This window comes from Tupaia chinensis, unplaced genomic scaffold, assembly GCF_000334495.1.
Source record: "Tupaia chinensis unplaced genomic scaffold, TupChi_1.0 Scaffold143705_1, whole genome shotgun sequence".
Taxonomy (NCBI): domain Eukaryota; kingdom Metazoa; phylum Chordata; class Mammalia; order Scandentia; family Tupaiidae; genus Tupaia; species Tupaia belangeri.
The window spans coordinates 397,968-421,340 of record NW_006203553.1 but is presented as its reverse complement, the minus strand read 5'-3'; the positions used below and the strand labels follow the sequence as shown (position 1 = coordinate 421,340).

At 39.4% G+C, this 23,373-nt stretch overlaps 1 protein-coding gene across 2 annotated transcripts in view; it reads left to right on the top strand.

The window, feature by feature from the left end:
* The window catches only part of LOC102489471 (disintegrin and metalloproteinase domain-containing protein 5-like), a 61,879-nt gene extending 38,965 nt beyond the window's left edge, over positions 1-22,914 (top strand). For both annotated transcript variants that reach the window (XM_006164742.3, XM_006164743.1), the window contains 7 exons: positions 6,520-6,610; positions 8,153-8,384; positions 10,231-10,317; positions 11,274-11,388; positions 14,730-14,889; positions 16,941-17,002; positions 22,760-22,914. In XM_006164742.3, coding sequence (XP_006164804.1) covers positions 6,520-6,610; positions 8,153-8,384; positions 10,231-10,317; positions 11,274-11,388; positions 14,730-14,889; positions 16,941-17,002; positions 22,760-22,773 — 761 coding nt within the window. In that variant the 3' untranslated portion in view covers positions 22,774-22,914. The remainder of the gene's footprint in view (positions 1-6,519; positions 6,611-8,152; positions 8,385-10,230; positions 10,318-11,273; positions 11,389-14,729; positions 14,890-16,940; positions 17,003-22,759) is intronic.
* Positions 22,915-23,373: the final 459 nt, after the last annotated feature.

Sequence of the window (23,373 nt, the reverse complement as noted above, 5' to 3'; positions counted from 1 at the left end):
TTTTTTTTAACACAAGAGTGGTTCAAGAGATAGTTATTCCCTTTTTTATTAGTCATAATAGGTCTAATGCCTTGTCTATGCTCAGAATTAGAGGCTACTGAGGAATCTTAGGCAAAGGTTTAAGAGTCAAGTGGAGGGACCAGCAGTTAGCGTAAAGGCTATGTCGCTGGACTCCCAAGTAGTCAACCGCGGTTCGCGTCCCAGACCTGGTGGCTTAAAACTCACGCTGGGCACGTGTGCGTGCGTGCCCAATATCCCGAGAGGAGAATGGAGGAGAAGGGATTGCGGCATGACCATCCCCCCTGGGGGGTGATTTCTCACTTTCTGTCTCTATGTCTCTCTCTGTCTGTCTGGCGAGCACATGCGCCCTATAGCGAAAAAAATCTTCTCCAAAAAAAAAAAAGAATCAAGTGGAAGAATTTGGAATTATTAGAAATTATCACTATCCAGGTAGTTTTAATACTCCAAGAGATCCGTTTTTGTACAGTAGAAATATCAGCATACTATATGCAAAAGATTACCAACAGCGTGTCTTTTTTTTAAAGAGAGATTTTTGCGGTAGGGCATGTGCACTTATCAGAGGGACAGAGAAAGACAGAAAGACAGAAAACGAGAAATCACCCCCTGGGGGGATGGCCACACTGCAATCCCTTCTCCTCCATTCTCCTCTCGGGATTTTGGGCATGCATGCACACTTGCCCAGCATGAGTTTTAAGCCGCTGGGTCAGGGACTTGAACTACAGTAGACTATGTGGGAGTCCAGCAACATAACCATTATACCATCCACTGGTCCCAGCAGCATATCTTTATAGGTGGGTTCTTTTAGGAATTCAAAGGAAAGATAAGAGGTCAACAGATGCAAGGACACCATCATCTGATAAGTTTGGGGCCATTGCTGCTTTGCTTTTTGGTAATATGGAAACTGGCTATTCAAAAATATTTTTGCCTCCTATTCTGCAAGCTAATGCAGAAAAATGGCAAGCATTAAGTTTTTGTTTGTTGGCATACCGTCACTCATAATATCCTCTAATGATGTTTTGTATTACTATTATGTCTGTTGTAATACTGCTTGTTTCATTGCAAATTTCATTTATCTGTTTCCTTTCTTTTTCTTAATTAGTCTAGCTAATGGAGTGTCAATTTTTTTATCTTTTCAAAGAATCAGCTTTTGGTTTAATTTATTTTCGGTATAGTTTGTTTTCTATTTCATTTATTCCTGCTTGAATGTTTATTATTTCTTTTCTTCTGGCATTTTTGGATATTCTTATTGTTTTTTCAATTCTCTGAGGCATGATGTTAGGTTGTCCATTTGCCATCTTTCCATGTGTTCTTTCTTTCTTTTTTTTTTTTTGGAGAGGTTTTTGCTATAGGGCGTGTGCACTCGCCAGACAGACAGAGAGAGACAGAGAGATAGAAAGTGAGAAATCACCCCCCAGACGGGATGGCCACGCTGCAATCCCTTCTCCTCCAATCTCCTCTTGGGTTCTTGGGCATGCACGCACACGCACTCGGAGTGACATTAACATTGGCTTCCCTAAGTCTTTTGATCTCACCCTTAATTTCTTCAGTAGTTGTAAAGTCATTCAGGAGTAGGTTGTTTAGTTTTCATATGTTTGTTTATTTCTGTGGGTTTTCTTTCTGAATTTAATATCAAGGTTAATTCCATCATAGTTGGAGAAGATGCTGGATATAGGTTCTATGCCTTAGAATCTAAAAAGGTTTGTTTTGGATCCTATCATGTGATCAACCTTCCAAAAGGGGGGTGAGAAAAATGTATATTTCATGGTTTCTGGGTTGAAGGTTCCATAGATGTCTGTCAAGTCCATCTGATTTATGGTGTCATGTGTCTTTTTGCTTATTTTTTGTCTAGATGATTTGCCCAAAGGAGGTAGTAGGGTGTGGAGATCCCCAACAATTAGCGTGTTGCTGTCTAGTTGTTCTTTTAGATGTAGCAGTCTTTCCATCACATATTTGGGTGCTCCTGAGTTGGGTGCGTAGATATTTATAAGCTTTGTATCATCCTGATGAATTAGCCTTTTTACTACTATGAAGTGCCCTTGTTTGTGTGTTCTTATAGTTTTTGTCGTAAAGCCTATTTTATCTGAAATCAGTATCACAACTCCAGCTCTTTTTTAGTTCCTGTTGGCATGGAATTCCTTTTCCCAGCCCTTCATTTTTAGTCTATGTATGCCTTTATTCATGAGGTACATTTCTTCTAGGAAACAGATAGAGGATTTATTATTTTGTTATTTTGTACTTTTTTATTCACTCAGCCAATCTATGTCTTGATTGGAGAATTTAAACAATTAACATTCAATGTTATTACAATGGTATTATTGATATTTCTGGGTTTGTCCCTACCACTACATCGGCCATTTTCTTGGTTTATTTATTTATTTATTTTTAAATTTGTGTCTCTTTTTTTTCTTTTTCTTTTTTTGCAGACGTTTTTGCTATAGGGCATGTGCACTCACCAGAAAGACAGAGAGAGAGAGACAGAGATACAGAAAGCGAGAAATCCCTCTCCGGGGGGGGGGGTGGCCATGCTTCAATCCCTTCTCCTCCATTCTCCTCTTGGGATCTTGGGCACGCACACACATGCGCCCGGCGTGAGTTTAAGCCACCATGGTGGACTACATGTGAGTCAGCAACATAGCCATTATGCTAACTGCTGATCCCTTCTCTCTGTTTCTTTTTCATTTTCCTGGTATAGCACTCTCTTCAGAATTTCTTGAAGAGCTTGTCTGGTGTTTGTAAATTCTTTCAGGCTTTGTTTATCTGAGAATGTTTTTATCTTTTCTTCCCGTATGAGGGATAATCTTGCTGTGTAGTAATCTTGGTTGAAATTGTTTTTCACTTAACACTTTGAATATATCTTCCCATTCTTTTCTTGTGTGCATTGTTTCTGTTGAGATGTCCAATGCTAGCCTGATGGGATAACCTTTGTAAGTAACTTGATCTTTCTTGCCAATTTTAGTATCTTGTCTTTTTTTTTTTTTAAGAGGTTTTTTGCTATAGGGCGCATGCGATCGCCAGATAGACAGAGAGAGACAGAGAGATAGAAAGTGAGAAATCACCACCCAGGGGGGATGGCCACGCTGCAATCCCTTCTCCATTCTCCTCTTGGAATCTTGGGCACGCATGTACACGCGCCTGGCATGAGTTTAAGCCACCGGGTCTGGGACTCGAACCGCAGTCGACTACGTGGGAGTCCAGCGACATAGCCATTATGCTAACTGCTGGTCCCAGTATCTTTTCTTTATCTGTGGTTGTGGTCAATCTGGCTATGATGTGCTGTGAAGAGGATCCTATTTGGAGTCCTTTTTATTTATTCAGTTCTGGATATTTGAATGCTTCTCTAGAGTTGGAAAATTTTCTTCCCGGCTTTCATGAAAAGATTATCAATGCCCTTATTAGTTTCTTCAGCTTCTGAGATAGCAATTATTCAGATGTTTGAGTATTTAATGGTATCTGGTATTTCTCGTATATTGCCCTCATTTTTGGGGGGTTATTTTTCAGTCTTTTTGGTGATTTTTTCCCTAGGCCAGAAATTTTGTCTTCTACGTTCGAGATTTGATCTTCTGTGTGATCTAATCTGCGTTCAGCACTTTCGATGGAGGTTTTGATGGCTATATTATAGTCTTTATCTCTAACAGTTCCACTAAATTCTTTTTATGGCGTCTTTATCTTCTTTCAAATCATGGAAAGATTTCGTCATCTCCTGGAGCTTGTTGTCTCTTTTCTCTTGCGTATTCTGGAGTTTGTTGTTTCTTTTGTCTCACATCTGATTTAGTTTTGTCACTATGACTTCTTCCGAATTGTTTACCTGACATTTCAATGAGTTCTATTGTACTATCTGTGGATAATGAGGTGTTATTTGTTTCCTTTGAGGGGAGAGATTTTTTTCTTGGTTTGTCATATTTCTTTTGCACCTGTGCTAGTATCTAGTCATCTGATGGAGTATATGTTTCTTCCTAATTTTTGGGTTTTAATTTTGAGAGCTCAAAGATGTGTGGGAGGAGGTGAACCCTAGCCTCTCTGCAGTTCTGACTTCCTGCTGCTCATCCTGCCATCTGGCCTGTCCTTGCTGGAGCAGGTCTCAAGCTCACTTAAAATGCATTGGTTTCCCATGATGGTAATTGCCATTCTGAATAATCCTTGGTGTAATTGTGCTGGTTAATAAGGTAAACTAAGAACTTGGATTAAATCGAGAGTCTATTTAGCAGGGATTCTGTCAACTGTTGGGTTTTAGATACAAAGAGACCAATTTTAACCCAAGAAGTCACTAACACAGGGTATGTAAATTTTGTAAAATGACATCCTAGTCTGGTGTTAATTTCCCTCAACACTATACAATTAATTGCCCAGAATCAACGAACTTTAGATTTTGGAAATTTGGTAGGGTGATTTCCTATGTAAAAGTGTTTTGGTGTTAAAGAAACAAGACAAAAACTCTCCTCCTGAGGATTCTTTTTAAAGATCATTTATTTATGTCTTCCATAATGAAGAGAGATACAGAGAAATAGAGAGAGAGAGAGAGAGAGAGAGAGAGAGAGAGAGAACACACCCGCCACCTAGGACTTGATGCTGCAATGCACCTCCAGCCTTAGCCAGCCCTGGATTATAGGCATGCACATGCCTAGCATACTCAGGGAGGTCTCTGGATATGAACCTGCAGCCTTCCCATGTGGGTTTGCATTGCACAACAGTGTGTTTTACTGCTTTCCCACTGTCTGGTTCTTCCTGATGATTTCATAGAAGAACTCAGGGCAAAGTTTGTTGCTCCAGTGTATGTACACATTCTAATGAGATTCGCTTACACATTTTTCCTCAAGGCTGGGCTAGGCAATGACTTGTAGGATCGGTGTTACTTCCTGAACCCTTCGGTCTGAGTTCCTAAAGAACTCAGAACAAAGAATGGTGGTTTAATTGGTGAGAGAGACTCACCAGGGTGAAGAAAAAGTGGCCTATGGAACTGGAAGGGCTCAAGGGAACCAAAAATGGGCACCATCTCCTATTCTAGGGACCATTATTCTCTCTGAGATGAGTCTGCTTCAGACCCTGCTTCTGACACCATGTGATGTGAAAGTTAAATAAAAGGTAAGGAAGAATCTAGTATAAAACATAAAAAGCTCTATTTGGAAGTAAAATTTAGAATTCTAATCCAGAGCACATACAAAGGTCAGCATGGCCTCCTCCACAGAACAAAGGCCAGTTAGAGATATTATTAGGAAATACTGTGTGAGCTGCCAGATGCTGGGGAGGGGTAGTGGGCCAGTTCTGGCAGCAGCCAGTCTTCACACCAGCCCCAGGCAGTATCCTCTTGAGTTGCTGGGTAAAACAGGTTTTAAAATAGTGGACCTGGTGGCTTGCTTTCATACTCCCCTCACCCCTCTCTCTGGTCAAATGAAAATAAATGAATGAATGAATAAGTAAAAATAAAAAATAAATAGTTCTTAAAAAAAAAATTGTAGCAGGTAATTTTGTTCAACTGGCCTGGTAAGTAGTCTTTGAAACAGTCATCAGTAATCTGAGCACTTTTCTTTTCTCTGAGGCCTCTTGACTCCATTTTATTTTATTTTAAAATGATTTATTATTTATTTGAGAGACAGGAAGAAAAAAGAGAGAGAGAGAAAGAGAGAGAGAGACCCCCACTGCTGCTGTTTTTTCACACCACATCCACCCTCAGCCTTACCCAGCCCGGACAAAAGGGCAGGCCCCTGGTGTGTACAAGGAGACCTGGAACATGGGCCATGGGCCCAACACTGCAGAGTGCTGTGTTACTACTGCTGCAGTCCCAGCTGGCACCTCGACTCCATTTTAGTGGGGTATGACAAGAATGCTTTCCTCTGCATGCTCAGTTTCTGCGGTGGTTACAATAAAAGATCACAGTTTTTATTATATATGATTAACATGGTCAATGTATCCTACCCTAAGCCACTAAGTCAGAGTGATGGGGCAGCTATTATATACATTTGAACATTTTATAATCTTTAATCTGAGAAAAGTAAATGTATAAAAGGGCTGGAAAAGAGGAACACTGATGTCCTCATTTTGAAAGGCAATCATTTCTATGTCATGATTCGTAGAATACTATCAGTAGGAAATGGGGATGAGGACTCCAGTATGGAACGAGGAGAGTTTAATCAAACGCTCTTTGAGTTTGTCATCAGTATTGGACCAGAGGTACTATTTTTCCATTTAGTTCTGGTACTGATAATAATAACAGACAGGAAGCAGACAATTTAGGGGAGATAAAGATGCTCACGGCTGCTCATTTCTATTATAATTCAGGGCCATTTCTAATAAGGCCACTGTTGACTTTGCTGTAGAACAATGTCTTCCAGGCTTAAAATCAAGAGCCCCCTTTGCAGTCAGACCTCTCCCCTCAGCCAGTTTTTCATGCTAGGTACGTGATGACCTCTTATGGATCCCATCGTTATGTCCACACTGAGACTCTCAGTTCTCTGACGTGATGTGAAATCAGTTATAATTGACTTAAACTGGTGTTGTTTTCAGGTTCTAGAGGTGCTCCATTCAGCTGTTATGACGAAATGAATTCCAGATTAGATAGATTTGGAAACTGTGGCCGAAATATATGCCAATTCCCGTATGTATTTATGACATTATACTTTTGTTTGGAGTATAGGGTATGGATTGCTAAAATGCAAGAATATATCTGTGGCATTTTTCTTATTGTTGTTTTTTGGCTGTTATTTAATCTGACTTAAATAATATCACCCACTGCCTGCATTGTGTATGTTCAGTTAAAACAGCAGTGACCATAAATATGGCCTCTATTTGTTGTGAGGAGCTAGACATTGAAGGGAAAAGTGTATACATATATATTCCATATATATTCCACTTGTATGTATATATTCCATATATATTGCATTTATCTTCCATATATACAGTATCCCATATATATATTCCACATATATATTCTACATATATATTGCATATATATATTCCATATATGTTCCCCATATATTCCACATAAATTCCATATATATTTTCCACATACATATATATATTCCATATATATTTTCCATATATACATATATATGTAAACACACTCCATATATATATATATATATACTTCATATATAGTCTCTATATATATTTCATATATACATTCCACATATATTCCATATATATTTTCCATATATATTTTCCACATATATATTCCACATATACATATTCCATATATATTCACACTCCATATGTATACTCCATATATATATATATATATATATCCCATATATATATACTCCATATATATATATCTCCCATATATATATGTAAAAATCAAATGCGTGCAGCACTATGATCACATTTTACTTGTAAAAGTATTGAAGACCAGTACTCAAACATCAGCACTATCATTAGATGGATCAGGCTGTCAGACTGTAAAAATCATTAATTTTCCACTTTCTAAATTGCCTCATAAAACAAAAAGAGCCATGTTATAAGTCAAGGTGCATATTATAAATCAAGGTTAAGACAGTAATTTTTGTATTTTCTTTATTTTACCATAACCAAAAAAAAAAAACAAAACAAAAAAAAACAGAAAAATGCACTGCTTAGTATACTTTCAAGATGAGTATAACCAGGGACCAGCAGTTAGCGTAATGGCTATGGCACTGGACTCCCATGTAGTCGACCGCAGTTCGAGTCATGGATCCGGAGGCTTAAACTCACGCTGGGCGTGTGTGTGTGTGTGCCCAAGATCCCGAGAGGAGAATGGAGGAGAAGGGATTGTGGCGTGGCCATCCCCCCTGGGGGGTGATTTCTTGCTTTCTGTCTCTCTGTCTCTCTCTGTCTGTCTGGCGAGCGCATGTGCCCTATAGCAAAAACTTCTCCAAAAAAAAAAAAAATGAGTATAACCATACAAAAATGGCTTTGTAAGGGGTCAGCAGGTGGTGTAGTCCTTAAACTGCCGGACTCTTCCATGGCTGATGGTGGTTTAAGTCCTGTACCCAGTGAGATGCTGGGAGAGTATTCATGCATGCTCAAAAAACCCAAGGGGAGAATGGAGAAGATTGTTAAAATTGGGATTAAAATTAGTAACACATACTTTTAATTTAGCTCTATTAGCCACCAAAGTTAATTCAAGAAATGATAAGATACATTTTCTGCTTTATGTTTCTAGCAATATGCTATGTGGAAAATTAATTTGTACCTGGCCACACAGGAACTTAATAAAACGTACAAACTTATCTGTGGTTTACGCACATATACTAAATGAAGTCTGTGTATCTACGTTTCGACCCAGCCAGAAGCCACCTAAACCTAATACGGACCCTCCATTGACAACTTACAATTCAGCTGATGACAGAGATGAAACATTTGTAGAAGATGGTACCATATGTGGCCCTGAAATGGTAATGAGGACTACCAAACTCATGTGTTTTCTAATTAATTTCTTTGGCGAGATTTTTTTTGCTATAGAGCATGTGTGCTTGATAGAGAGACAGAGAGAGAGAGAAAGTGAGATGTCACCCCCTAGGGGGAATGGCCATGCTGTAACCTCTTCTCCTCCTTTCTCCTCTTGGGATTTTGGGTATGCATGGATACGTGCCCAGCATGAGTTTCAAGCCACTGGGTCTGAGACTTGAACCATGGTCAGTCATATGGGAGTCTAGTGCCTTAAACACTAAACCACTTGCTGGCCCCTTAAAAAGTAATTTTTTTTATGATTATACTCATTTTGACAGTATATCAAGCAGTGCATTTTTCTCTGATTTTTTTTTGTGGCAAAATAAACATAAAAATTACCATCTTAACTATTTTGAAGTTTATAATTTGGTGGTAGTAAATACATTCATACTGTTGAACAACTGTCTCTACCATCCATCTTCAGAATTCCTTTTTATCTTGTAAAGTGGAAACTCTATATCCATTAAATAATAACCCCTGGTCCCTCCTGTCCCTGGAAGTCATTGTTATACTTTCTGTCTCTAATCAACTACTCTAGTATGTCTTTGCTGATTGTCTACATAACCTTTTTGATGCTGAAAGTGGGGTATTGGGATCCCCACGGTGTTACAGTCTATTTCTCTTTCAGTCTAGTACTCTTCGTCTCATATATTTATGTACGGTGCTATTAGGTGGTATAGTTCTTACATTATCTGTCGAATTGAGTTCTCTATCTCTATACAGTGACCTTCTTTGCTTTTTACTAATTTAACTTGGAAGTATTTTTTATGTGTTACCAGTATAGAACACCTGCTTGTTTATGATTTCTATTTGCATGGAATAGCTCTTTGCATTCATTCACTCTTAGCCTGCGCTTGTCTCTACGGACGAGGTGTATATCCATTTGTAGGCAGCATATAACGAGGTCTAATTTTTTTAACCCATTCATCCAGTCCTATCTTTTGACTGGGGAGTTTAGTACTTTTATATCCGTGGTTATTATTGACAAATGTGGAGTTCCTCTCACCATTTCACTGGTTGCTTTCTGATTACGGATTTTTGTTGTTATTACTGCTTATCTCTGTGGTTTGATAGCTTTCACAGTGGTGGGATTTGGTTCCTTTTCTTTCTTATTCTGTGATTGCTCTCCTTGTGAATTTTAAATTTTACTCCTGTGTGTGTTTTCATGGTGCTCTGTATCTTCATTTCCAAATGTTGGACTTCCTTAAATGTTTCTTGAAAAGTCCATTTAAAATTGGTGATTTCTCTCATCTTCTGTTTGTCTGGGAAAGATTTCTTTGCTCCTTCAATTCTGAAGGATCGCTTTACTGACTAGAATATTCTTGGCTGGAAACCGTTTTCACACGCACCTGGCGTGAGTTTAAGCCACTGGGTCCAGGAATCAAACCGCCGTCGACTACATGGGAGTCCAGCAACATAGCCTTTACGCCAACTGCTGGTCCCCTCCTGAGGTAATTCTTAACTAATCAAGTTATTTTTCCAAAATGACTTGTCCTTGGTCCTTCTAAAAGAACTTCTGGTACTAGATGGTAAGAAGGTAAGACCTCCAGCTCTTTATATGTGATGAGTCTCGCAGTTTGACAGTCCATAGCTAATCACATGAATCTATTTGTTCAGTAGTAACAGTCATTCTGTTTACTGTATACAACCTGCACACCATCACAGAAGGGTCGGCACACTCACTGATATCTACGCAAAATTCCAGGTTTTTCCCGGAATTCTTCTTACGCATTATTCAGAAACACAATCTGAACATTTGACTGATTTTCACTTTCTTTTGCCTTGTTTTAGTATTGTTACAAATTTGCCTGTTTGGAAATTAAATACCGGATAAATTACACATTGTGTGAGTCTTCTTCAGACTGCAATATGCATGGAGTAAGTGACTGCAATGTTCATTTTAAACAGTGTGGTTTGAAAATTTTATAATCAGGGATTTAAAAAATCAATTTCAATGTTGTTGTTTTTATTTTTTTGGCCTTTTCCTGCTATTTGGTATCATTTAATAGTCTGTAGCTTCAGCTTTTTTCTTCTCATGATATGTGCAAAACTATTTATTATTAGAGAAGATAAAGGGGAAAGACTTAAGACGATTCTAGGTGTACAGAATGTTCTGTGAACACGTGGGGGTGTGCACGTTGTAAGCACCATAAGGCAGTACTTTTTTTTTTTTTTTTTTGGAGAGGTTTTTGCTACAGGGCGTGTGCGCTCGCCAGCCAGAGAGAGACATAGAAACAGAAAGCGAGAAATCACCCCCCAGGGGGGTTGGCCACGTCGCAATCCCTTCTCCTCCATTCTTTTCTTGGGATCTTGGGCACGCACACACACGCGCCCAGCATGAGTTTTAAGCCACCGGGTCCAGGACGCAAACTGCAGTCGACTACGTGGGAGTCCAGCGACACAGCCATTACGCTAACTGCTGGTCCTCATAAGGCAGTACTTTACCGCGGAACCCAAACCATTCCATTTTACAGAGAGGAAACTTAGACACAGGCAGGTCACTGGAATTTTCTCATTAGCATTACTAGTTAATTTAGAATCTGGGCAATTCTGTAAAGCTGGCAAGTAGATTACAATTAGTGGCATGGTACTGATAAATGCCAGATATTTAGGCTGGCTCTGGTGGAATTTTAAAGAATTTTTAAGAAGAAAAAAGAAATTGACTTGGCAATGTAGCTAGTATGGACGATTGCAAGAGAAAATTTGATGAATTTTTCAAGTTAAGATAAAAATCTTTAGAATGAGATATTCTTTGGAATAAGTGTGGGTTATTTTTTAATCTCCATCAAAAGTCATCTTTGTACATAATTAATTCTATTTTTTGATTACTCCAGGTTTGCAATAATTTTAACCATTGCCAGTGTGAGAAAGGGTATTCTCCTCCTGACTGTCATGAACTGAAAGGAGAGTTTGGAAGTATTGATGATGGACATGTAATTAAGGAAGCTGGTTAGTGTCCTTAAAATTTCATTAATTAAATATAATATGTAGGAGAATAAATGAAAAGTTCCAAGCTAGATTGCAAAACAATGTCAACAAACACAACTTATTTGTAACGTTTTACAATATTCATCAGTGTAAATTTGTACTGTTCGAAGTCAGCATTGACAATGTTTACCAAGAAAGGTATACGAAATGTCAAGCAATTGTGAAAGTGGGAATTTTAGTGCATATCACTTAACCACTTAATTGAAATTATTCACTTTGGATTGTATCATATGTTCATAATTTAAAATAGCATCAGTAGTCATTGTTACATGAGTTCCTCTGGAACCTCCCAGGGTATCCTTTTTTCCCTCCTCACTTCCTAATTGGTTGTCTTTCTTCTGCATTGTAAAGGCTCCCTGCTAATGTTTTGAAGTTTCCTTGTTCAAACACCCTCCCAACTCCCATGGTGTTCTTGAGTACTATTTGTGATTGAGAAGGCTTAATGAACAATAACTTTCTTTTTGAATTCACTTCTTTCCTGTCACATTTTACAGTAAGCAGTGAGAAGATTCAGTTTTAGGACTTGCAAGTTTTATCTTCCACAAAACATTAGAACACAGTTTAGCCAAGTTTTTGCCATTTTAGAACAGGAGGTGCCTCTTCATTGTCCAATAACATGTTCTTTGTTCCCGCCAGAGATCTCACCAGAAGCACCTTTAGCGTCCATATTTGTACTAACATTCTGTTCGTGATTATTTATGTAATGTCTAAGATGTAAGTTATTCTCTTAGCACAGTTACCTTTAATATCTGAATTTCTACCAATAGTCCCTTCATGACAATCCAGGCTTTTTCTAGCGTGCATATCAAAATTACTCCAGCCTCCACCCATTACCCACTTCAAAAGCCACTTTTTGGATCAGCAGTTGGTGTAATGGCTATGTTGCTGGACTCCCATGTAGTCACATGTGGTTCGAGTCCTAGACCTGGTGGCTTAAACTCAAGCTGGGCGTGTGTATGTTAGTGCCCAAGATCCTGAGAGGAGAATGGAGGAGAAGGGATTGTGGCGTGTCCATCCCCCACTGGGGGGCGATTTCTCGCTTTCTGTCTCTCTGTCTCTCTCTGTCTTTCTGGTGAGTGCACATGCCCTATAGCAAAAACCTCTCCAAAAAAAAAGTCACTTTCACATTTTTAGGTCTTTTTTTGTTTGTTTGTTTTAGGTTAAATTTTTTATCATGATTTTTAATTTACACATGCTAATTATATATTTATGGGTTATAGTGTGGTTTCCCTTTTCTTTCTTTTTTTTCAGTTTTTTGCATGAATTTTTATTGAATTCAGCTCAGAGTCCTTTTGAAGAGAGGTGGCTTTACCAAGCATCCTGAATATATCTTTTATGGGCTGCCCATCTGTTTCCATTTTGGAGCAGCTTTGTGCAGTTAATCATAGCATTATTTATAGGTATAAAAAGCTGGGAGAAGGACCAGCAGACAGTATAATGGTTAACATTGCTGGGCTCCAATGTAGTAGATCGCAGTTTAAGCCCTGGACGTGGTGACTTAAAACTCATGCCAGGTATGTGTGCACGCATGTTCAAAATTCCAAGAAGAGACTGGAGGAGAAGGGATTGTGGTGTGGCTATTCCCCCTGGGGGGTGATTTCTTGCTTTCTGTCCCTCTATCTCTGTCTCTCCTGCAAGTGCATGCACCCTATACCAAAAACCTCTCTCTAAGAAAAAAAAGAAAGGAAAAAAGTTGGGAGAGCTGGGTTCTGGTGCCAGTGCCCATCTCTTCAGAGGTGCATCCCAATTCTCCCCCTCCCCCCCCAGGCTTGCCTTTGGCGCCTCCAGCCCTCTGGCCTACACGCCACACCACCTACTTCCTGAGTCCTGCCCCTAAGAAAGGGGGTTTCTGATGTCAGTGATCTCTCTTTGGGAGTGACCCCAACCTCCTAGGATTTCCCTTTGGAGCCTGGGGCCCTCCAGCTCATGAACTGCCCTTCCTGCTTCCTGAGTCCTGCCTGCCAAGACACTGGGTTTCAGTGCCAGAGCTTGTCTCCTTAGGGTTGAGCCCAGCACCCCAGGTTTGGGGCTTGGGGCCCTTCAGCCCATGTGCTGGGCCGTGAGGCCCTTCACTAAGTCATATCTTCCTGTCTCATCCCAAGCTCTTCAGGAGCTAAAAGGTTGAAGGACGAGCTTACCACCTGGAGCTGCACACATAAACTTTAACTGCTTCCATCCGGAAGACACAGCCCTCTACCAAGAACACACTCAGGCTGTAGAGCTGATTTTGCCTCTCCAATACTGTAGAACCTACTCCAATAATAGGAAGAAGTGAATACTTAATAAAATATTGGCCCCAAACCAGAACAGAGACAGAAGATACATGAGAAAATAAGGAAATATCTCTGCCCCAACAGACCATAGTACCTCCTCACCAACAATAGATAGGACGAAATGATTCACAGAATTGTCCAAAAAGAATTCTGAATATTCATTGTGACAAAACTCAGTGAGATGCAAAATAAAGCAGACGATCTATTTTTTTTTGAGAGGTTTTTGCTGTAGGGCCCGTGCGCTTGCCAGAAAGGTAGAGAGAGACAGGAAGTGAGAAATCCGCCCCCCCCCCCCCCCGGGGGCGGACCCCCCCAACATTTTTTTGGGGATGGCCACACCGCAATCCCTTTTCCTCCACTCTCCTCTCAGGATCTTGGGCACACATGCACACATGCCTGGCTTGAGTTTAAGCTACCAGGTCCGGGACTCGAACCATGATTGATGACATGGGAGTCCAATGACATAGCCGTTATGCTAACTGCTGGTCCCAAGAAAGGGTATTTACTTACTCCACTCCTATGGAGTAGAGAACTGGGTATCTCAGCTAAGACGATTAGACAAGAGGAAGACATAAAGGGCATCTGCACTGGGAAGGAGTCAGTCACGTGTTTGCAGATTACAAGATCTTACAGAGAAAAACCTTTTTAGGTATTTGTTAGTATAGCACCGGAGCGCTTGGGAGCAAAGTCTGTGTTAGGATTACCTTGAGAAGCAGAAACAAAAGGAGACAGAGACATATGACGAGGAGTTGTCGCTCACACTGATGTAGGCTGGCAGTCTCAAGATCTGCAGGGCAGGTTGGCAAGCTAGAAGGGAATGAAATGGTTAGAGGAAGAATAGGGCAGAAGGTTGATAACTAGAAAGCATCTCATTTTATATGTTATAAAAGGCTTGTTTGGTTTTTATTATGTTAAAATATGTAAACACAATGATCAATGTTTGGGAACAATGGTGGTGGTATCCTTTCTACCTGCAATCTGGCTGATAAAACGTCTGATGTCATTGAGAGTTGTTATTTTCCATTCTAGCAAGAAGTTTTTCGGAGGGAAGACGAGGCACTTTTCACAAACAGAAGTATCAGATGATTTTCTACATTTCTCTGCCTGTGATTATCATCATTACTGCTGTTTTACTAAAGAAGAACAAATTAAGAGAGCTGTGTGACAGAGGGGAGACTGAAAGTGAGAGGTATATATATAGATATAAATTAATACACACGAGTGTATTTACTTTATCGCATTAAGTCAGAAATTAGTATTCAAGTTTCATCAGGAATGAACTGAGATTACAGGAAAGGCCGTGTAAGGAGAGACCAGGGACACGCTTGAGACTGGTCTCATGTCCTTTATGTTTTTCTAGTCTTACTCATGAAAACCACTCAGTTGAATGACAGTTTTACTCTAGGGGAGGGTACATGACTGCAAAATAATTTTGGAGGGTTATTTAGCCTTGTGATCCACTGACCTTGCCAAAATAACCCTCTTGTCCAGGGCCTTTATGACCAATAGGTGGCACTGAATTATAACAGAACTTAAAAAAATACATATATTTATTAGAGATTTTCAGGCCGGTGGCCGCAGTATATCTCTTGCCTAATTGTTACAAGAACACTTTTCTAAACTATAGACTATCTTCAAACCTGCTTCCAAAATACATATTTTTCTAAATATTGATGTTGCTAACTTGTATAGTCAATTCTCAATTAGAAATTTCACATATAGTTAATAATATCAGGTTAAGAGTCAGAAAGGTAAGATCTTGTAGTAGACAGAAAATGAAATATCACTTCAGAAAAACTGTTTTTCTTTGGGAGAAGTTTTTGATATGGGACGTGTGTACTCGACAAAGACAGAAAGGGAGAAATCAACCCCTACCCCCACCCCCCAGTGGGGATGGCCACACCACAATCCCTTTTCCTCCATTCTCCTCTTGGGATCTTGGGCACACACTTGCACACGCCCAGCATGAGTTTAAGCCACTGGGACTCAAACCATGGTTGACTACATGGGAATCCAGCGACATAGCCAGTATGCCTACTCCTGGTCCCCAAAACTGGTTTTTTTTTTTTTAAAGAATTATTTATTTAATTTATTTTATTATTATTTAAAAAATTTGCTATAGGGCATGCACGTTCGCCAGATACAGAGAGAGAGAGGGAAAGTAAAGCAAGCTGTCACATTTGGGACTTGAACTGCAGTTGGCCATGTGGGAGTCCAGTCTCTCAATCACCACGCCACCTGTTGGCCCAGAAACCCTGGTTTAAAGTATCAGTCTTGCATGTAAAACTGTGCTATCTTGAGTACGTGATTTAATCTGTGTGGATTTAGAATTATTCTCTGTAACTCTATAAAGTTGGAGGTAACAACAGCTTTCCGGTGTATGAACAGCTTTTGAGTCCATCAGTTTGATGAGTTGCCCCATCATCTGTAATTAGTAACATACATATTTAAACATCAGAGTGAGCCCCTTCTGAATAAGTCACAGTATTTGGCCACAGAAATACTTACCTCTAGTTTTATCTTTCAAGAAGTGGTGGGACCAGCAGTTAGAGTAATGGCTATGTCGCTGGACTCCCATGTAGTCGACCGCAGTTCGAGTCCTGGACCCGGTGGTTTAAACTCACACTGGGCGTTTGTGCGTGTGTGCCCAAGATCCTGAGAGGAGAATGGAGGAGAAAGGATTGCGGTGTGGCCATCCCCACTGGGGGGGTGATTTCTCGCTTTCTGTCTCTCTGTCTCTCTCTGTCTTTCTGGCAAGCGCACGTGCCCTATAGCCAAAAAAAAAAAAAAAAAAAAAAAAAAAACAAACCTCCCCCCCCCCCCCCCAAAAAAAAAAGAATTGGTAAGAAAAGAACACATGAGTATACTTGGTGAGAGAAACAAAGAAATAGAAAAATTAATTGAAGTTTTTGAGCATGCTACGTTACGGTTTTATCATGCTTTGACCTGAAGAATCAGGGATCTCCTAGTAAGCGGGTCTGCCTGCCTGTGCAGCTGTGAACTGACAATAGAAGTATTTGGGCAAGTGTAAAATGATGATGAGACTCAGGCAACAAAGCAGGGCGGCCTCTGGCATTTGTCCTTCACGGGGAGGCGGTATCTGCTGATTTGTTTCATGTTGCTGGAAGGATCCTTTTTGTTTGAGTCATGCTGTTTCTGTGAACACAGTTCATTCAAGTAACATTTCATTCTTCAAGACTCCAAAGCTTTTTTACTTTAAAATTGTTATCCATTTTATAGATCTGTGTCGGAAGAAAGCAGCCAGAGCAAGTCAACCACCTCCAGTGCAGAGGACAGAACAAGTGAGTGCGGAGCTCTGTGCGAGGCGTTGATTGTTCCAGAGTCCTTCAAACGGTTACTCTCAACCCCAAACCATTGTAAAGAATATCCCCGTTGTCCTTGTAGGTTATTTGATAATAGTACGCAACAGAATGTGGTTTCCTATTAGCTAGTCTCTCCTCCAGGACCTACCACAGGAAGGATTTCCGGAGGGTGACAGGAGCATTTATGAGCACGTGAATGTGGGAATCTTTTCTTAAGCATTGGGAAGGAGCGTTTATATTTTGATGAAATTTGATTGCCATGAGGAAGGATACCTGGTCCTCTGAGGGTCTGTCATAGATGGTGATAGTTACACTATTGTCTCAGAGGAAAAAAAAATACTGACTGATAGTAAGATCTTAAAAGCTGCCATTCATTTCACTGTCTTAACTCATCTGGGAAGGTGAAGTTAGAAATCAGATTATGAATGAATCAAACACAACATTTTGTGAAGTTAGACGTTTCCACTCCTTGTACGTATTCATTGTCCTTAATAAATAATGGCTAGACTATAAAAGGAGATAGTGTATCATATAGTATCCGAAATCATATGTTTTATGTTTTCTCTTCATCTTTGTGGGACAAAATTGACCATGACCAAGACTGACCATGATGATTCATTTAAGAAATATTGGTATAAATGTCTAAACCCAGGGAATTCCACATTTTTCTTATTTTTTTTTAAGAGAGATTTTTTTGCTGTAGGGTGTGTACACTCACTGGAGAGACAGAGAGAGACAGAAAGCAAGAATCACCCCCAGGGTGTTGGCCATACTGCAATCCTTTCTCCATTTTCCTTTTGGGATTTTGGGCACGAGTCTGGGACTCGAACTGTGGTCAACTATAAGGGAGTCCAGCGACATAACCATTATACAATCTGCTGGTCCTGGGAATTCCTAATTTTAGGAGGAAGCATTGGGGAGGGTGCTTTCTTTCTCTGGCATGTGCATGCATCCTCTGGCAATGACAAAAAATGTTAATTTATAAGAAATTCTAGCCTTTTGGCTGGAACTGCCATCTTCCAGTAATTAACCAAAATGACGAAACACAAAAGGAAAGAGGATAGGCACCGGGTATATGTTCTCTAGGCCTTTTTAGAAAACATGGGGTTGTTCCTTTGGCGACATATATGCGGATCTACAAGAAAGGTGATATTGTAGACATTAAGGGAATGGGTACTGTTCAAAAAGGAATGCCCCACAAATGTTACCATGGCAAACTGGCAACGTCTACCTTACCCAACCTTCTGTTGGCATTGTTGTGAACAAACAAGTTAAGGGCAAGATTCTTGCCAAGAGAATCAATGTGCGTATTGAGCATATTAAACATTCTAAGAGCAGAGATAGCTTCCTAAAACGTGTGAAGGAAAATGACCAGAAAAAGAAAGAAGCCAAAGAGAAAGGTACCTGGGTTCAACTAAAGCGCCAGCCTGCTCCACCCAGAGAAGCACACTTTGTGAGAACCAATGGAAAGGAGCCTGAGCTACTGGAACCTATTCCCTATGAATTCATGGCATGATGGGTGTTAGAAATAAACTAATCTGTGATCTATTAAAAGAAAAAAGAAATTCTAAAACTCTTGCTCAGTTAATTCCAACAAAGCCCTGAAAAACAGAAGGAAGTTGATATATCCTATAAGATTGGAGGTATACTAATAAATGTTATACAGCTATCTCTCTGTGGGGGAAACGTGCCCGGTTCTATAGGTATGAAAAGCCATCATCCTAATACAATTTCAAGACAGACTGTTTTAGATTCTAAAAAAATTAGGCATATGCCTGCTTTTTTGAAAAAAACTTTATTTTGATTCTTTAAGTAACAATGTAATGCATATTATAATACAGAGAATAATCAGAAGTTTTAAAATTATAATTCTTATGAAAAGTTAGAAAACAGAAGAGATACTTGCACTCAAAGATAGTGCATGAAATTAAATATTAAAGAAAAGAGAGGTGGAACCAGCAGGCTGTATGGTGGTTATGGCACTGGACTTCCACATGGTCGACTGCAGTTTGAGTCCTGGATCTGGCAGCGTGCTTTCTCACGTTCTCTCTTTCTCTAGTCAAATTAAAAATAAATAAATAAATAAATTAAATTAAATGATTTTTTTAGGAAAAAAAGTAAAGAGTGGTGATAAGTAGAAAGGAAAATAAAAATAAGCCCCAAAGATGATTTTTTGAGAAAAGATCAATAAGATGAAAAAAAATCAGTGAGTAGTTCAAGTTGAAAAAAGTAAGTTATACAAGTTACGAATATTGAATATTAAGATGGAATTAGATCTTAGTTTTTGGATGCTAGAAGAACTTAAGTCAGTAAACTTAAACTTCTAGATTAAATATAGCACATTATTTCAAAAATACATCTTTCCATTTTCCTAAAATAAAGAGAAAGAAATGGAAATGTAATTTGAAACTTGCTTAGAAAGTTAGCACTTGGGATCTTTTCAGGTATTCATTTGGAACTCAGGAACCTAGCTGAATTAAATGAACGTGCCCTCAGTTATAGCAGCCTATTATCTAAACGGCCAAACAAGTCATAATACCAAACTCAAAGTGATTGGGGGCGGGGGGGCATGTAACATATATTACCCACTCTGATGGGAAGTACTGTGAAGTCACAGTGCAGTGAAAATGGATGAGTAATCACATACTAGGACATGAGTGAGGAATTGGGAACAATAATTCAAACTATTATATCTTCCAAATAGTTACAGAAGAGATAATGCCAGTCTTCTACAGGCGTATGCAGAGAGCACACACATAGTGATGAGGTATTTCCCAGGTTGCTTCATGAGGAGACTCTGAATATTTAGGGTCTTTTTAGTTTTCGGTTTTTATAAACACCCTATAATAAACAATCTAGAATGTATCTACATCTTGGAGCAATTTTCCTGTTATAGCCTGGGAAAAATCCCCAGAGCAGACATTAGTCAAAGCCTAAGTGTAGTATAGGACCAGCTGGTGGCACGATGGTTAAGGCAGCTTCATCCCACGTGGTCAGCTGTGCAGTTGAAGTCCCAACCAGGTGACTTGTAATGCACACTGTGAGCACATGCATGTGCATTCCCCTGATCCCGGGAGGAGAAATGAAGGAGGAAGGATGCAGGACAGCTATACCCTACTGGAAGGGAGGCGCTTTCTCACTTTTCTTCTCTCTTTCCATCTCTCTCCCTAGCAAGTGCACACGCCCTCTAAATTTTTTTTTTAAAGACAGAAAAATAATAGTATAATATGTACACTTTTATTATTTCTATTATTCTTGATAGTGACAAATTACCAGTCCATTTGTATCAAGTTGCAACTTTCATACGTTCTTTATTTTTAGTCAGTAGAGTGTGTGAGTGATATGCTTTCTGAACTCTAGCATCTATTACATTTTTCTTTGTTTTACTATCCTATTGAGTTCTTTTGGTAATTTTTCATGATGCCATTTAGTATTGAACTATTTCTATGAGCATGACAACAGAAGTAGAAAGGTCAGTCTGATCATATGGAACTAGAGGCATTTTGAGACTCCTGTTAGTATATGGGAAACTCAGTATATTTGACTTTTCCCCTTCTCCTCCTCCCCTGACTTTTCTACTATTTTAGTTGAGATATTAGACCTAGTCTATGGTTAATAGTTTCTGTTTTTTAAACATTATGCATTTTGGTTCTCCAAATATCTCATTTTCAGTTTTATATGTACATTTCTAATAAACATTTTGAATTCATGTCATATTCAACTAATTTGAATTTTCCTAATTCTAAAGCATGCTTTTAGCCTTTAATGGCGTTAAGATCCTGTTGCTGGCCCAGCTGCAGAGTTCTGTGCTAAGACCCTTGCGTTGCTCTGGAGCCCTGGTGGCCCAGCTTTGATTTCTGGTACAACCTAAAGGTCAGGTGTGAGCCCAAAGCTGCCTTGGGCAATATAGCAAGACCCTGGCTAAAAGAGTCTTGTAGTGATCACCTGTAGTCCTAGCTACTTTGGAGACTGAGGCAGGAGGATCATGGCCAGCAAGACCCAATCTTTGAAAAAATAAACAAAACAGAACTTTTTATTTTCCCTCAGCCAGGGACCTTGAAATGCCCAAATCTTGCCTTTACAATCAATTTCTTAGTTTATTCAGAAAGTCATGTACATGTGAGTGTATAAGTCATTCTGCTACTTTTGATAGTAGTAATAAATAATAAACATTAATATTAAAATACAGGCCGGGTCTCTGTGATGCAGTGGTAACACAAGGGCCCTGAAACATGCTGGCCCAGAATCCCAAGAAGCCTCAGGGCTGGGGAGAGGGATCACGGTGTGATGAGACCCTGTCAAAGGTGCTCTTCTCCCTCTCCCACTTCTGTGCTATCATGAAATATGTACTTATATATGTGTATATATATTTAATGTATGTATGTATAGAGTTCATGTATATATACTTTCTGTACACACGTTTTCATGTACATATGTATGTATTTCGTGTACATATGTGTGTTGTATATTTCATGCACCTACATATATGTATGTGTATATTTCATGTGTACATACATATATGCATGTATTTCATGTATATATACATATATATACACATATAGAGGTATATATAACTATATGTATGTATATATTTTATGTATATATGTATGTAGATGTTCATGTATACATATATAGGTATCATATATGGCTATGCATGCATGTATATACATATTTCATGTATATATGCATGCATGTTCATGCATGTATGCATGTATTTCACGTGCATACATACATGTATGTATATATTTCATATATACACACCTATGCATGTTTATATTTAATGTATATATACATATATAGGTTTATATTTCATGTATGTATATGTATATATTTCATGTATACGCCTATATATGCATGTATATGTATTCCATATATACATATATGCATATGAATATGTCATGTACACACATATATGCATACATTCATGTATATACACATATTTATATGTTTCATGTATATACACACATGTATACACACATATATGCACATATACACATGTTCATACACATGAATATACACATAGGTATATATTTCATGTATATATACATTATGTAGAATATATTTCATGTATATGCATACATATATAGGTATATATGAGATGAGAAGTCACCCACCGGGGGGATGGCCACACACCGCAGTCCCTTCTCCTTTATTCTCTTGGGATTTTGGGCACACATGCACGGTTGCCCTGTGTATTTTTTAAGCTGCCAGATTCAGGACTTGAACCACATAGTCAGCCATATAGGAATCCAGCCGTCTCAACCGCCACCCCACCTGCTGCCCCAGGAAGTTACTTTTATTGAAAACCAAGGGAAAAGGGTGTTTTTTCTGGAATGAACTTTCATTTTCTTAGTCTCTTCTCTCTCTGTCTCTATTTCTTATGAAAGAGAGCAGGTTCGCGTGCATGTGCACATGTGAGAAAGAGAAGCCTTTTTGACAGGGGTCTTGTTACGCTGCAATCCCTTTTCCTCTGCCTTCCAGTTTCCCAGGATCTCTGGTGCCTGCATACCTGGCCGATCATTGTCAGTCTGTCCCAGAGGTCCCGCAGTTAGCCAGGTAGCCTGCAGCGTTACAGTCTAGTAGGGGTGGCGTGCACCACCTGGGTGACTAGTCATATTTCATTTTCAATCAATCACACCTTTTTAAATGACTTGAGTTAGAACTATTTCAGCTACCAAAAAATGAATGAATAAAAAGCAACCAGGCATTTTGTTTGTATTTTGTTTTCTTCTACAGCAACAGTCTCTTAATGACCTTGAAACTAATGCCTGGAGAGAGGATAGTACCAAAGTCATCATCAGAAACTGGCCTGAATCTAGAAAGAAAAAGCACAATTTCTCCCTCATCTCTACTGCTGAGGGTTCTTCAACTGAAATAAATCTGTGCCTGAATATTCTGACTTTTGTCTGGTGTTTTCTCTGCATTTTCAGCCCCGCCTTCTGCCATATCTACCCCAATTTGAATCCAGAAGAAGCTCTGATCAGGTTAAAGCAGCTTAAATCCCACATCCCATGTAGCAATATGCTGGCTGCCTGTTCCGCCTCACGGAGAGAGGTTCCCTTTTCTCCTCTGCCCCCTAAATTGGCCTGAATCTCCTTTCTACAGTCTGACTTTTCTCTTTCCTTCAGAACTCCTCGCCTCCAGCTAGTCAGTGGGTTGCCCCAGTGGCATTTACTCAGGCAGGATCTGAATCCAAGTCCTTTCTTGTTACTGCTTCTTCCCTTTGAAAGTCACATGCCCATTTTAGTGTGAGGGAGACCTGCTTACCGAAGCTAAGGAGGCAAGGACTTCTGGGGCTCTTACTTGTACAGACCCTTCTGAAAAGCATGGCCTAATTTTGCATTCACTCT